Below are 16779 nucleotides of genomic sequence, written 5' to 3'. Positions count from 1 at the left end.
AACGTCTTTCGTCTTGGAGCCCAGAAATAAAGGGAACCAGGCTTCGCAATAAAGGGCCAACCATTCTTCTTTACATTGTGTCAACATTAAACACAATCTCTTTTGGCATTCTGTTCATGGGGACTTTTTATGCAATTCCATAGGAAGCGTCTTGTAATTTAGCATTAATTAAGGTCAATTAATGTATTCAGTTGCTAAGCTCTGGAATTAATTTCATTACTTTTCCTACACAAATGTTTTCCCTGCCATAGGTAATTAGGACATTATGCTTCTCATTTCCAGCATCCTCACCTCTAACAGCTGCTGCTTTTAATATACAACCATCACAACAAAGCCATGCTGTGCCTAGAGAGAAGAACACAGCAATTGCCATCTTTGATCAGAGCAGTATCCATAGCACTGTGAATTAGACCATGATTCTTGGCATTGGCCAATACTAGATATTTCTAATGAAGGTGCAAAAAGCCGAGTGAAAAACAATGAGAAAATAGGCTTCCCATTTCCATAGGGGAAAACACCAGGAACTAAATCTGCTCTTCTCAAGGAGAAGCATGCAATACGACTGTAGGTGCAACTGGAGTTTGACAGCTGTGAAGGCAGCATACTGAGATGTCTCAATCCCTTCTAGCTCAATCTAAAGCTGTGTTGATAAGCTCTGCAGGGAGCGGTGTCCAGCCCTTCTTGGTGATGTGGGTGTGTCACTGGCAAACCCCGTGCCAGCTCTTGCCAAGTCTGTAGCCATCAGCTGATAAATTCATAGCTGGAAAACAGACCAGCTCACCTGTATGTTAATATTGTTCGAGGTAGGTGTTAGACTAGTAAGAATGTGTTTAGACTCTATAAAATGCTTGTAAGTTGCTGCATGCATTAATCTTCCATGTAATGTCTGGATCCCTCGCTATAAGCTAATATGTAAGTTTTGCTTTCTAATTGTAAAAATGCTTGCTATGAACATCAAGAAGAGCCATCAAGACTAAATGGTCCATTGTGGGACAAAGACTTTGTTGATTTCTCCATCCACCCATGAAGAAGTTACAGAAGCTCTCATCCTATGGGTCTGAACTCTAGGGGAAGGCCATGTAAAGATGCTCACAAGAAGAAATGGTTTGTTGTTTGGATTCTTCGAAGGGCTGGAGCTAAGAAACAAAAAGCAGAGATCCCCAGGGTCAGCATGAGTTAGTCCGCCTGAAAAGACATTCCGTGGTTAAATTACTACATCTCTGTCACCTTTTGGAACCATCGACTGACTCACTGTGCTTATATGTTGCCTGCTTTAACCTGTAATAACTCTCATTTTTTTCCTAATTAATAAATGCTTAATTAGTTTACTATAGGATTGTTTACCAGCATTGTCTTTGGTGTGACATCTATAGTACAAACTGATGTGGGATAAGTGACTGGTCTCTAGGAACTGGGAGCAACCTGAATATTTTGCGATTTTTGGTATAAGTGACTATGACTAAGGCTAAGATTTTGTCATGGTGATGTTTAGTAAAAGTCACAGACAGGTCAACAAACAAAAATTCACAGAAGCCATGACCTGCCTGTGACTTTCGCTGCTGCGGCTCCATGGTTTCCCCTGTGGGGTTCCCCCCTCTGCCCAAGGCAGCTGGGAGCTGCAGGGTGACCATATTTCCTCCCTCTTCCCCTTCCCCGTGCGAGGCTGTCGCCTGTTGCTGGAATCCTGAGGAGGGCCCTCTCAGGAGTCTGTCACCTGTCACTGGAATATTGCAGGGGGATCCTGTTGCTTGAACCTTGCCAGGGCCCCACAGGTTGCCAATTCCAGAGTCCTGCAGCCCCTGGGGCTGAAGCAGAGAATATCATGGAGGTCTGTGGAAGTCACGGATTCCGTGACTTCCGTGTCCTCCATGACATAAACGTAGCCTTAACTATGGCTAACTCTAGCTTGTCTGGGTGGCAAGATAGAAAGGTGTGCCCACGGGGACAATCTGTGACTCCATGGTAAAGTTGTTACTGTCATCCAGGAGTTCACACTTGTTACTGAGTTGGTGAAATCTAATTATAAAACATAGAGCCAGTTTGGGGTGTCTGGCCTGCTTTGACAGTCTGCCCTGAGGTTGGCGCTCCTGGTTGTGAACCCTCCCGACAGCGTGACGGTAGACATGGCTTAATAGAGGGTAGCGGGGCGGGGGGAGTTTTGGGGGCTTTGAAGGACCCCGCCAACATGAAGAGAGTCAAATCCCTTTTATAAAATGGATTCAGAAGCCCTGTGGGGCACACTGCTACAAGGTATTATTTGGGCTAATAACTCCAGGTTCTGCTCCACCACTGAAGTCAACAGAAAGCCTTCCATGGATTTCACTGGTGGTTGGATCAGGTGGCTGGATAGTAAGGTGAGCGTGACAATTTATTTGTAACAAATAACATTCATTGTTAATTTATCCCGTTTGTTTCGGTTTGTAATTTGTTCAGGAATCAGTTCCAATTTCTGCAATTATATCTAGTAACCGTATGGATTAGCCAAACAGTGTGGACAACCAGCGTCCAGCAAACAGACACAATGAACAGTTCGCAGACAACCTATTTAGTATGCCTTGTTCAGGATTGTGATTGGCCATCTAAGTCATAAGGCATTGTTTCTGCTCCTGGACTGGAATAGTGAAACTATTTAAATAAGAGAATAACAAATAATGAATAACTCACTTCCTAGTATGAAGGTTCAGGTGAATAATCATTCATGGAACATTCAGGATTCACGAGCATTTTCACAAGCAGCCAGCAGCATACTTACAAATAACAAATGCTAAAGAACAGTGAAACAAAGCCAGTTCATTTTTGAGGGATATAGTAACCAATCTGGTTTCATCCCTATTATTCCAACAGGATTTAATATTTAAATGAATGAGGGCACCATCTGCAGTTCCAATAACTAGGCTACAATTAGAAGAGCTAACAATCCTCATTTTTAGGGCAAATTCTGATAATCAACTATGGTTGGGAAGAAATTGCCATTTGCCTTATCCCCATGACACACTTTTGCCCAGTCATAGGGCATTCTGGGGATTCTTTGAAAGAAAAGGCCATTGTCAAAGGCAGGATATCGGATTAGATGGAGTATTTATCTGCTGCCGGGTGGTAATTCTTATGTTTTTCTTTGCAATGCCTACACAGGAAGAAGAAAGGAACACAGCCTTGTAGTTCAGAACTATGGGTCAGATTCTTGGCTGCTGAAAATCACCATAGCATGCTGATTAACACCAGCTGAGGATCTAGCCCCACCTGTGATTACAAAACAGCACAAGTAAAATTTAAATTAAAAATCAATAAACAGATCAATGCAGCAGAAGAACAGTAAAATGGACAGAGATACTTATTAAATATCAACAAAAGCCAGAATTTCTGCTACCACTTCATATTTCTTCTTTACTTTTTATCAATCCCTTCCTTTAAAATAATAATTCTCTGATATCCAGTTTCTTGACATCTATCCAAATATATGCAAGTCCCTCGCACATACTCATTCAAGGACCTGATCCTCCGACATGTATTTATAATAAGTAGTTATTGTACTATTGTGAATAAGACTGTGGCAGCCGTAGAACTGTTCAGGGATTAATCAATTAATTTTTTTGTTGGACAATACTGATTTGTCTAGATCAAAGTTTCCTAGGGAACATAACAGAAGAACAGCCACACTGGGTCAAATCAATGCTCCATCTAGCCCAGTATTTGGTCTTCTGACAGTGGCCAGTGTCAGATGCTTCAGAAGGAATGAACAGAACAGGGCAATTACCAAGTGATCCATCCCGTCGTCCACTCCTAGCTTCTGGCAATGGAAGGTTTAGGGACACCCAGAGCATGGGGTTGCAACCCTGATGATCTTGGGTAACAGCCATTGATGGACCTAGCCTCCATGAACTTATCTCATGCTTTTTTGAACTCCGTTATTCTTTTGGCCTTCACAACATCTCCTGGCAATGAATTCCATAGGTGGACTATGAGTTGTATGAAGTAGTACTTCCTTATGTTAGTTTTAAACCTGTTGGATGACCCCTAGTTCTTGTGTTAGGTGCCATGGTAAGTAACACCTCCCTCTTCACTTTCTCCACACTAGTCATGATTTTATAGACCTCGACCATACACCCTCTTCATCGGCTTTTCCAAGCTGGACTGTCCCAGTCTTTTTACTCTTTCATAAAATGGAAGCTGTTCCATAAGCCTAATCATTTCTGTTGCCCTGCTCTCTATCTTTTCCAATTCTAATATCTCTTTTTTGAGATGGGGCAAGAAGAACGGCTTGCAGTACGCGAGGTGTGGGCATACCCTCCATTTATATAGTGGCATTATGATATTTTCTGTCTTATCATCTGTTTCTTTCCTAATGGTTCCTAACCTTGTTGGCTTTTCTGACTTTTGCTCCACATTGGGCAGATGTTCTCAGGAAACCAACCACAATGACTCCAAGATCTCTTTCTTGAGTGGCAACACATACTTTAGACCCCGATCATTTTGTATGTATAAGTGGGATGATGTTTCCCAATGTGCATTACTTTGCATTTATCAACATTGAATTTCATCAGACATTTTGTTGCCCAGTCACACAGTTTTGTGAGATCCCTTTGTAACTTTTCAGTCAGTTTTGGACTTAACTTTCTCGAGTAATTCTGTATTATCAGCAAATTTTGCCACCTCACTGTTCAGCCCCTTGTCCAGATCAAATTTATCGATTTGTTTTAAAACCTCCTCTATTGATACTTTAATCTGGGACAGTTCCTCAGATTTGGCACTTAAAAAGAAGGGTTCAGGTGTGGGAATCTCCCTCACATCCTCTGAAGTGAAGACTGATGCAAAGCATTCATTTAGCTTCTCTGAAAGGACCTTGTCTTCCCTGAGTGCTCCTTTTGCAACTTGATTGTCTAGCAGCCCCCCTTATTGTTTGTCAGGCTTTGTGCTTCTGATGTAGTTAAAACAATTTTTGTTAGTTTTTGTGTCTTTTGCTATTCAAATTCCCTTTTGGCCTACCTAATTATATAGTTTTATACTTGACTTACCCGAGTTTACGCTCCTTTTTATTTTCCTCAGTAGTATTTGACTTCCAATTTTTAAAGGGCACCTTTTAGCCTCCAATCACCTCTTTTACTCTGTTCTTTAGCAAGGCTGGCTTATGTTTGGTCCTCTCACTGTTTGGTTTTTTTGTGGGGAGGGGAACGCGAAATGGGGATACATTTAATTTGAGCCTTATTATGATGTCTGTAAATAGTTTCCATGAAGCTTGCAGGAAAGAGTGCGTTTTGACAATTTTTTTGACTCAGACATTTTTTGAAAAAAGTTTCAAAACTGTTGAAACGTTTTGAGATTTAAGATAAATACATTAAACAACAAAATCTAAATAAACATTTCTAATTTGTTGGCTTGTTTGTTTGATTGCTTGCATAAAAAAATTCAAGATTTCAACTTTTCATCCCAATTCAGGATGGGACTTTTCTTTAAATCTGGTGAATTTGTGTGTGATGGGAAATCCATTTCCTGCCCAGCTCTGAGCAGCAGACTCATATTCTAGATGTCCCATTTATTCAGTTGCCTGCAGATGCTGTGGTAGTATCCAAATGTAATGTGGGCATTCATCTTTTGAACTACCTACCAGTCGACAATATTTTGTTACAGGAGTTACGCTACCTGAATGAACTAGAGTTGAGACTGCAGGAGTTCAGCATCTTTCATTTGCTTTTGTGTGGGTGCCTAGCCACACACCCATGGTTGAAATTTTGCCCTCACTGACTTGCCCAAGTTCAGGCAGCAAACCAGTGGAGGATCAGGAGATAGTACCCAGGTCTCCAGACTCACAACTATTTACCTCTCATGCAAAGCAGAACAAAGGAACACTATGTATCAAGCTGATTATATTAAAAGCCCAGGAGGGATTAAAACTACAGATTTTGGGTGTGAATCCCGATCTGAACTGTGCAGAGTGTTTACATTCAAGCACTAGATTTGGCCCCAGCCCCCAGTGAAACATTCCTAACTTAAAGAACCCCCAAAACTTTAAGAAATAAAAATAAACTGTTGCCAACTCTTCAGATTTTAATCCATCTAAGGTCCCCAGCAATGAGGTAGTGGAGCACCTCAGAATCTTTAAAGTATTTATGCTCACAACACACCTGTGAGGTAGGGTGTGCTATATCCCTGCTTTACAGATGGGGAACTGAGACAAAGGGAGATCGAGTGACTTTTCCATGGTCACGCAGGATGTCTGTGGCAGAGTGGGGAATTGAACCCAGTGGACACTGGATCAGGCCCTTAACCAGTCAATTCTTAAAGGCACAGTCCTAAGACATCTTAGGGGAACTAGCATGTTTCAGGCCTTGATTGTCTAATTCTCACTAACGAGAGCTGTACAAACCATTAGCTTCAAAATTTACATGCTTTTTTTCATAAACGTAATGCCCAGCTAAGTTTCTCAAAAATTTAGAGACCTTTCAAGGGATTTTGGTTAAGTTTTAATCTAATTTGGCTCTAGGTTCTAACAGCATACTCCCTTCCCTCTGGTTACAGAAAAGAGCTTACGGTGTTAGTCAGATCTACAGCATTGACTTGAAACCAGGCAAAAATCTGTAGTTTCTGCTGACTTTTTTTGTCAATGAGTTTCTGATTTTATTCCAAACTAAAAGTGGAACCCCAGGGACACAAAATTATCTGAATGGAAATGTAAGATAAGGCTCAGATGAATTTCTTCCAACTGAAAACACTGTGATTGCCACTTGGCTCTTACTTAGAGTCTGGCCCAGATTGGACTTTAAGAGAAACCACTAAATATAAACCTCACTTTCTATGTACTTGGATTTTATACTGGAGACAAAAATCCGCTACATTTGGCACTCTACAGAAATTAACCAAGAGCATTAAAAACTTTAATCACATCAATTAACACTGTATAATAATCGAACTGCCACATAACTCCCATACCAAATCAATCACATACCCAGCCGCTTTTTGGGGACTCTAGTTCAAGCGCTAGCATTGATCGTACAATTTAACGTATGACATGAAAGGCCAGATCCTGAGCTGGTGTAATTGGGCATAGCTCCACTGAAATCAGTGAAGTTATATAGATTTATATTAGCTGAGGGACTGTTATTTTTTCCTTGTTAATCTTTTAACATTATGTATAGAAATACAATAAATAAAAATATGAAGACAGACCATGATCAGAGATCAGAAGGCATAGACAGAGTCAGGAAAAAATGTTATCAGTATTCCGGCTGGGAATGCCCAGGACTAAGTCAGATGATGATGATAAATGCCCTCACAACCCTACCAGCCAGATTTTCTAATACCGTACTACAGTGACATCTCTATTCTCTCTCATCTGAAGCCACGGTTCATATACTGCTGAGCTTCTGCTGGGAAAGATACAAGGGACAAGAATAAAACTATCTTGTTATTTGCATTGTGGTTGGGTGCTTTTGCTTAGATCCTGAGTTTCAATTGCTGGGTGATTTTTTTTCTACTTTGTTTCGATAGGGATACCTTTTCAAATTAAATCTCTTTATTGAATTTTCACCCTTGGTTAGCTCCCGAACATGTGGTCCTTGCCAAAGATTAGAGAAATAGTTCACAAATTGTAACTCTTGGGCTGAGCTTGAAAAAGGCATTTTATTAACAACCCCTTGCCTGCTCCAATTACATGTTACTCTCCTCCACTGGAGAAAGGTTTGCTCACCAATCAGGGGGTGGAAATTATCTTCTTCAGGGAAGGCAAGTTTGCTCAACTCTCTGGTTCTAGCCACTAGACAACCTAGGTTTTATTCTCAACTATGGTAATGACTCATCATGTGACTTTAAGCAAGTCACTTCACCTACCTGCACCTCAGTTTCCCCATCTGTAAAGTGGGAATAATAATGTTTATTACTTTTGTCTCTACATTTATATAGGCCTTTTCTTCTAAAGTATTCTTCTTCTTATGTCACAAGAACTCAAATTGCACCAGAAGAAGAGAGAGGAGGAGAAAAGAGGAATTGGGGTTTTGAGCATGGAGCATACCATGAAGTGAATACACCTTAGTGTCACTACAAGAGAATAGCCCTTAATAAACACTTACTACAGTTTTACACAGTAACAGTCCAAAACACAATACAACAGTGTAGCTGCTCCATTAGAGGGTGTCACAGTAGAATATTTTATTACTATTCAGTACTTTCAGAGGAGCAGAAAGGACGGATCAGCCTCCTTTCTGTGTCCTGGGAATGTGAAAGTTAAAAAAAGGAAATAAAAAACAAATGGTAAAAAGCACAGATATTTAAAATTCTTTCAGTTTTAATATTCTAATGTGTTATTAAATGGAAAGGACATTAAAAATATATACAATTTATATTCCAATGGTGTCTTTTAAAATTCATCCTCTGAAGAATCATTTCTTACCCAGAACGCTAAGCAAGTTAAAAAAAAATTTGTCTTGAGACAGTTCCCTCCCTGACAGTTTCTGGGCTAATCCTGCCCTCATAAATCCGGCAGAACACCACTGACTTTAGCTGTGTAACTGAGAGCAGAATTTGACCCAGTGGGATTTTTCAGAAGTTAATTTACTATGTCATAAAAACAAAAAATAAATAATCCTGCAAATGGCGCAAATCTATTATTCACATTGCAGCAAAGCTGACATTTTCAGGAGAACCATCCTGGAATTAAAAATGAGAACATTCAGGACATTCGGGTGGTTTTTCTGAGCTACACAAATGCCTGAGGCAATTGAAAGCTGCAGGGAAAAAGCCACAGGGAAAGACCTGCAGAGGTGGGGAAGCAGAAAGATTAAATAGCAGGAAGCAGGGGAGTGGAGAAAAGACCAGCAGAGGTATCAGCAGACCTGAAAAAACTTCTGTCTAACAAGGAAAGCTCGAGAAAGGAATTTGGAGTTGTAAGCACATGGAATATTGGCCACAAGAGCAAAGAAAGGTGGCTGAAGGGTCAACGCAGTGGAGGAGGAGCAGGTACAGAGATAAACTGGAGAAGAGAGTATCTTTTTACTGACTACCTTCGAAGGCTGCACATCCCATGGGAATCCTCCCTCCCGCAAGTAAGCTCCTTCCACAGCCTGTTAATACCACCCTTTCAGCTAACTGGAGGAGCTGCTGCTCTGCCTTGAACTGAGGGCGCTGCTCTTAGACCCTGCCCGTGAGAGACTGAACAGAGAAGAAAAGTAAGATCTCTACTGTAGCATGTTGTCGTCAGAATGGCAGGCCAACCCAGAGCATGACGGAGCTGGTAACGACAGTACTGTCTGGAAACTAAGGTACTTACGGCCATCCACTGTCTTTGCCTCGAGGTGTACAAGGTCTGGCTCTTTACTGGAACCCATCACAGACCTGCAAAGGACAGACTGAAGTTAAAGCATTAAAATGAACAAAGCACAGGCAGAGACTGTCCACGACATTTATTCCACAGTAGAAGACCTCATTTAAGTGGAGTTAAATTTGTATCAGTAACGAAAAGCTAAAGAACTTTGAAAGACCATACTAGTGTTCCCTAAAATAACAAACCTTGGAAATTCTAGCCATGCTGACCTTTGAGAAAACCAGGGTTCACATCCTTCCAACAGCCTTAACTCTGCCCAACACTTCATCCCCACCACCTTCAGAGTGGGGAATGTTGGTGTGTTCTTTGCTTTGATTGGTGGTGGATATTTTAGTGTGTAGAAAATTGTGTGTCCTTTGCTTTGATATCTGTGGTGCGTTTCAGTGCGTGGCGTGCTGATGTGCCTTGTGTTCTAATTGGTGGCATATGCCTTGGTGTTCGGTGCTAAAATCAAGCTTCTATTATGAGTTGTGTTATGAGATTGGTAAAACAATCAATTTGTAAGCACCTGGAGGGTACTGGTGTTATAAGGAATAGCCAGCATGGATTTGTCAAGAACAAATCAAGTCAAACCAATGTAATTTTCTTCTTTGGCAGGGTTATTTGCCTATGGAATACGGGGGAAGCAGTAGATATGGTATATCTTGATTGTAGTAAGGCTTTTGACACAGTCCCACATGACATTCTCATAAGCAAACTCAGGAAATGTGGTCAAGATGAAATTATTATAAGGTGGATGTGCAACTGGCTGTAAGACTGTATTCAGAGAGCAGTTACCAATAGTTTGTTGTCCAACTTGGACAGCATATCTTGGCAGGTCCTGCAGGCATCATTCCTGGGTCTGCTACTATTCAATATTTTCATTTATGATTTGGATAATGGAGTGGAGAGTATGCTTACAGAATCTGAAGATGACATCATACTGGGACACCATTGGTCTGAATACAGCAATATGAAATGCAATAAAGACCAGTGCAAAGTACTTTACTTAGGAAGGAAAATCAAATGCACACCTACAGAACAGGGAATAACTGGCTAGGTGGTAGTGATGCTGAAAAGGATCTCGTGGCTATAGTTGATCACAAATTGAATATGACTCAACAATGTGATTCAGCTGAAAAAAAGGTTAATATTCTGGGGTGTGCTAACAGGAGTGTCATAGATAAGACATCCTGCTAAGATAAGTGTCCTGCTCTCCTCAGCAGTGGTGAGCACAGCTGGAGCACTGTGTCCAACTCCAGGTGCCACACTTTAGGGAAGCTTTGGACAAATTGGAGAGTCCAGAGAAAAGCAACAAAAACAATAAAAAAAATTGAAAATCTGACTTATGAGGAAAGGTTAAAATAACTGGACCTGTTTAGTTTTGAGAAAAGACGACTGAGAGGAGACCCGATAATAGACTTCAGATATATTAAGGTCTATTACAAAGAGGGTGGTGATCAATTGTTCTCCATGTCCACTGAAGGAAGAACAAGAAGCAATAGGCTTAATTTGCAACAAGGGGGATTTAGGTTAGATAGTAGGAAAAACTTTCTAACTATAAGGTTAGTTAATATCTGGAACAGGCATCCAAGGGAAGTTGTGGAATCGCCATCACTGGAGATTTTTAAAAAGAGGTTGGACCTGTTAGGGATAGTCTAGGTATGGGCTGGATTTGATGACTTGAGGTCCCTTCCAGCCCTAGATTTCTATGATTCTGTGTAGAATCCTAGTCATTCCTCTATATCAGACTTTGCATGCACATTAGTTTAATTCACACCTGTAATGACCAATATTCTCTCATTAATTAACAAACATAAAAAGAAAATTCCCTGTCCTGTCAGACATTTCATTGGCTCAAATCTAATTAAAATTAGATGTGTTAAATTAATAAACCAGACAGCAGTCTGGCTAAGAAAATCCTTGTTTGTTCACTGGATAAGAAATATCAATGTAAGGCACTCCATACTGCACGTAAGGGATTATGAAGTACACCTTTGGTAAAAAGTCCCATTTAATTGTTAACATCTATCTGGAGAATGCCACTGAACAGGCCAAAGGGCCATTAGTTTGATGTCCTCTCTGAATTATAGTACTGCTAACTCAGCATCAATTCTGAGGGCACAGTCCTGTTATTGGTTTTGAACCTGTCACCTCTTTCCCGGAGGCAAGAATGAGAGCAGATGGGCCATCCTCATGTGTCTCCATTAAGGATTTGCCTGCCTCAATGTGGACCATTTTCTTAACAGTAGCCTGAACTATGGGTTAATACTAGATTAAAGCAAGAACATTCATTTCCAGTGATGGACAAGTCAGATGCTATTCTGTCCAACGCCTCATTATTTGCAGGCAATCAAAACTGAGGTTGTAATTCAACTTCCACTTATACTGCAATCCGAGTCCGATCCAGCCCTTAATCAACACTAGTATTAACTAAGTAACTAGCAATAACCATTTTAAAGATGTTATGAAAAATGGGACTATTTGTTTTATCATAGACGATCAGGGTTGGAAGGGACCTCAGGAGGTCATCTAGTCCAACCCCCTGCTCAAAGCAGGACCAATCCCCTCCTGATTGTCTCTAGATGGATTATCTCTCGCTTCACTTGAATAATCCTATTGCAATTCATCAGCTAAACAAGCTTCTTTTTCTTTGCTGGACAGTGTGAAACATTTCCAGAGAGGCTCAAAACCTGTTTCCTGTCTCAGAGCTAGTTTGCTTGTTCTGCACCAGCACATTTCGTCTCTATTTTTCAGCAACGGTCAAGCTACACTGGTAGTTGCAATGGGGAAGTGCAAGTGTAGAAAGGGGTATGTAATGAGCCGGGTTAAATTTTTCAGGTAAATAGTTTCTTCACCAAAAAACAGTTTTGGACGGATAAAAACTATTTGTGAATTCAGTGAATAGTTTCAGCCAAAAAAACTCATGTTTTTTAATAAGATTAAATATTTGTTTCAATATTTTAGAAACAAAACGTTTCAACATCTCTTGTTTTGAAATTAATAAATTTTGTTTCAAAATTTAGCTAGATCTTATTCTTTAAAAAGATAAAAACCACCCCAAGCCAAAATGATATAAACGCTTGACCCAAAACAGGATCATTTCAAGATTTTGTGAATACTTATAATTTTAAATATTTTGTTTCACTTTAAAATGTTACGTTTAATTTAAAAAAAAAATCAAACACATTAAAAAAAAGGTCAACATCAAAACAAAGTGTTTTGCCTAAAGAAAATGTTTCATTCAAGCCAAAATGAACATTTTTTCAATTTTTTGATTCACCACAAAATTTGAAAATATTCATTTGTGGTCTGACAGGAAGCAAATTCCCCCTTCCACCTCCAAATTTTCAATATTGCCAAATGTACCAAAACAATTCCAATTTTTACTCAGTTCTACTTGCAGCAGCATCATTTATTAACCATTTATAAAGGTACTTCGAACAAAGTGCGACCCAAATTAATAAAGAATGATTAATTATTATAATGGTAGAAAGGGATTGCCAATCCTTACTGGAAAATCTGTTGAATTATATGGATCAGAGCAGCAGAGTATATGTTGGACTGCCTTTAAACCAAACTAATTTTGAGAGAGACAAAGTGGGGAATATGGACCAACTTCTGTTGGCGAGAGAAACAAGCTTTTGTGTTTACAAAGAACTCGTCTTCAGAGAGTCTACAGACTCAGTGGGCTACAGAAGCACTTTTCACTTGTGAAAGATCTTACACTAGGATTTATTTACATCTTGTCCCCACATAATAATTTGGTTACACGTCTCTTTCCTAGAGCTATTAATAATGAAACTTTTAAAAGAAATTTTAGGATGAGATATTTTGCTCAAAGAATAATGACCCCGGGCCTCCAACACCCATTTTCAATAAATTCTTTATCTGGATTACCCAGATTACGGAAAAAAATGCAGCCATTTTTAATGGCACTTTCTTCCAGTTACCATCCTTCAGAAAAAAGGGGATTTAGGGCTTATTTTGCCAAGTATAAATCAGTTAACCTCTGCCTCCCATCTCCAACTACCTTGCAACTTTAGGATGTTGTCAGTGGGAATTCAGTTCAACAGGAACAAGATTTGGCTCTTAGTGACAAAGGATATGAAAACCAGAGTCCATTCACTAAACAGACCAAAAATTTACTGTGGGATATCATTCCTTTGCTGTTATTTATTACACCGACTTCAAGTGTATATGGAAGTGGATGGTTTCATCATAATGTCGCTATGTAAATCCATGGCACAATCACACTCTGAATACTTTGTAAAGTTCTTATTGCCCCATCTCAAAAATTATGGATTAGAATTGAGAAAAGTACAGAGAAGGGCAACAAAAGTAATCAGGGGTATGGAACAGCTTTTATATGAGGACAGAGAAGAAAGAATGGGACTATTCGGTTTAGAAAAGATAGGACTAAGGAGTGATATGATAGAAGGCTATAAAATCTGAATGGTGTGGAGAAAGTGAATAAGGAAGTGTTATTTACCCCTTCACATAACACAGGAACCAGGGATCAACCAATGTAATAAATAGGCAGCTGCTTTAAAACAAACAAAAGGAAGTACTTTTTCACACAACACACAGTCAACCTGTGGAACTCATTGCCAGGGGATGTTGTGAAAGCCAAAAGTATAACTGGGTTCAAAAAAGAATTAAATAAATTCATGGAGGATAGGTCCATCAATGGCTATTAGACAAGATGTTCAGGGATGCAACCCCATGCTCTGAGTGATCCTAAACCTCCAATTGCCAGATGTTAGCACTAGACAACAGGGGATGGATCACTTGATAATTGCCCTATTCATTCTCTCTGAAGCATCTGAACAAAGATAGAGTGACTGGACAACAATCAAAAGATGGATAGGATAATCATTTTTATTTATTATCTAACTAAGCCAAGATTTGCACCTAAGTCTTAAATGTCTTAAGATCAGTGCATCAATACGCTGCTCCACCAAACCCCTAAAATTTAAAGGCCATCTTCCATGATAACTGACACACTGTGCAACTTCACGGGTGCGACTCAGGACAGAATTTGACTCATTATTTGTCCCAAATATAGACAGAGCAGAGCTATGTAGGCATAGATTGGAATTGCCTTTATAAAATTCTTTGCCACATGAGGCATTAATTATATCTACTGACCAGGGGATCTGAAAACAAGGGGCTTATTATCATGCAGTTTATAAACTGAGAGCCATGAAGCTAGAGAGGAATGGCTGAGCTCCATAGCGGTACCCAGCCTGTTGCCACCTTTGTCCCTATGGAGTGGGAATGTAGGAAACTGTTCTCTAAAATAAATGTCAGTCAAGTACTTGTAACTCCCCACGATCAGCTGTGTTAGGCAGCTATGGCTGCCACCAATCTATTTTGCCCACTAGGCTTGTGTTGCCTTATCTTCCAGTTTCCCTCCATTCCCTCTGTTCTCAAAGCCTGAGTGCTGATCCTTCCATCAGCCTTGTATTGCCTGCAGCGGACTTACTCTCTGCCTTGGCTTATCATTTTAACTTTGTGATGAAAACCCACCCTGCTGATTGTGATCCATCCTTTTAATCACAGGCCTTCTTGAATACACAAACTCCCCCTGGACTTTAATCTCCCTGGGGAAAGGACTGTAGCATACTTATCAAACTGCACCCATTATATTTTTCCAAAGAGTTTTTTTATGTTAACTGGTATAAATGTCTTGATGCATTTTAAAGCAAAAGCACAAAATAAAAATTACAAACTTTGGGGGTAAGCTAAAGTGGAAATGCTAATGGGACCACAGTCTAATGTTCCCTGCTGCCTTTATAGAAAATGGCTGTGTTATGAAATATGTAAGACCACGAACCTTCCGTTACAAAGGAAGGCTTCCTAAAATATTCATCAACTCCAAGCCTGCTGTGTAGTCGTCTGGGCTTGACAGCTTCAAAAACCTATACTGAGAGCCGTGGAATTACAGTACAGCAATGGCTTTGACTGCAGACTATGTGTATTGGAAGCAGGATCGGAAACTGACTTAAAACTATCCTCTTTTCAGAAAGAGACAATGGCAAACAAAAGAGTTGGGCACTATACACTGAATAGCAAAGGGTATCTCACCAAGTGTTTCTGCAGTCCCTGCCCCGCCTGTGCCATCACTCTGACTGTAAAGACTATGTCACGCAGGGTCTTTCACTCATGTGAAAAAGCCTAAAATTCATGGGTGCTGGGAGTAAATGAGATGAGTGACTGAGTCAGGCTTCTCAGCTGCAAAGACACCCCATCACTAGGGTTAATACAAAACCTCCACACTTGGTATTTTGTAATTTCTAACACATTGTTTGTAAGCAAAGGTAATTATGAGCTGCAAGTGCTGATCAATAATTCCAAACACGGGCAGCTGGGCTAACATTTTCAAATGTACATATGGATCAAGGCCAATATTTCCAAAGGAAGTTTCTGGTCTTGGATACCTTCATGATAAGTTTCCCAGTTTAAGACACCTTGGATCTCATTTTCAGAGTCAACTGGAGTTTTCAGCGGGCAGCACTTTCTGGAAGTCAAGCTCCTTTCAGGACCCCCAAGGCAGGCATCAAGAAATTGAGACGCACCAAAAAATCACAGACCGCTTATGAAAATGTTGCTCTTAATGCTGAAGCTGAAGCAACCAAGTTTGAAAATGTCACCATTTATGCTTTCCACTGAGCATGCCCAGAAGGCTGTGGGCTCCAAGATGCGTGTATGTTGGTTAACACCCAGTTCCCCCCCGCCATGCTAAATCCCAAATAAATCAGAGACGAACTATCAGATAATGCATAAAACTGAAGTTCTGACCATGTTTGGTCATTAATATCTTGGGAACCAGTTAATACCTTGGGAACTGGGTGTTTTCTCAGGGATGCCATGCATAGCAGGAAACAAGATTTCGGGTGACCGAGAGGTAAGTCCGGATCAGGACTTCGATCCCAACAGGCTCTACCTTGACTCTGTCACAAACCCCCTCCTGCCCTGCCTCTTCATATGACCTGCCTCCGAAATGCCAGTTCTCAAGGCTCCCTTTAGGCTCAGAACCAACAGTAGGGGCTGCATTGAGAACTAGGCACTGTGGCAGGGACTATGCAGTACAGAGCCAACAACATATTGGTCAGGGAGATGTGGCTGGAAACAAAGAGAAAAGGACGGAGAACACGAGTCTTTCTGTCCACTTGGAAAATATATGTTCTGGTGCTTGTGTGTGGCACAAGGGGTTTAGATAGGAGGAAAAGGCAGAATTCTTACAGGGCGGGATAAGAGATAGGAAGAGAAGAACTGGCAAGTGGAAACTAGTTTCCTTTCATTAAATTTTTAAAAAGAAATGCTTCTTTTTTCTTCTTCATTAAACCAACTTTGTAACCAGTTGAAAGACAGGAATACTTTCCCCCCCAAAATCATTTACATTTTAATTAAAAAAAAACCCTAAACTTGAAATTTTGCAAATGGCACCAACTCTACCCAGTAGATGCATAATTCCCTATATTTGC

The 16779-nt window shown here is 40.3% G+C and overlaps 1 protein-coding gene across 2 annotated transcripts in view; it reads right to left on the bottom strand.

Annotated features, from left to right (window-relative positions):
* Nucleotides 1-16779, bottom strand: part of LOC141991179 (VPS10 domain-containing receptor SorCS1) — a 400215-nt gene that overhangs the window by 93531 nt on the left and 289905 nt on the right. For both annotated transcript variants that reach the window (XM_074959393.1, XM_074959392.1), the window contains exon 6: nucleotides 9257-9321. In XM_074959393.1, the coding sequence (XP_074815494.1) occupies nucleotides 9257-9321 (65 nt within the window). The remainder of the gene's footprint in view (nucleotides 1-9256; nucleotides 9322-16779) is intronic.

This window comes from Natator depressus, chromosome 7 (genome assembly GCF_965152275.1).
Source record: "Natator depressus isolate rNatDep1 chromosome 7, rNatDep2.hap1, whole genome shotgun sequence".
Lineage (NCBI taxonomy): Eukaryota > Metazoa > Chordata > Testudines > Cheloniidae > Natator > Natator depressus.
The sequence above is the reverse complement of the archived record's forward strand: the minus strand, read 5'-3'. Positions and strand labels throughout refer to the sequence as shown.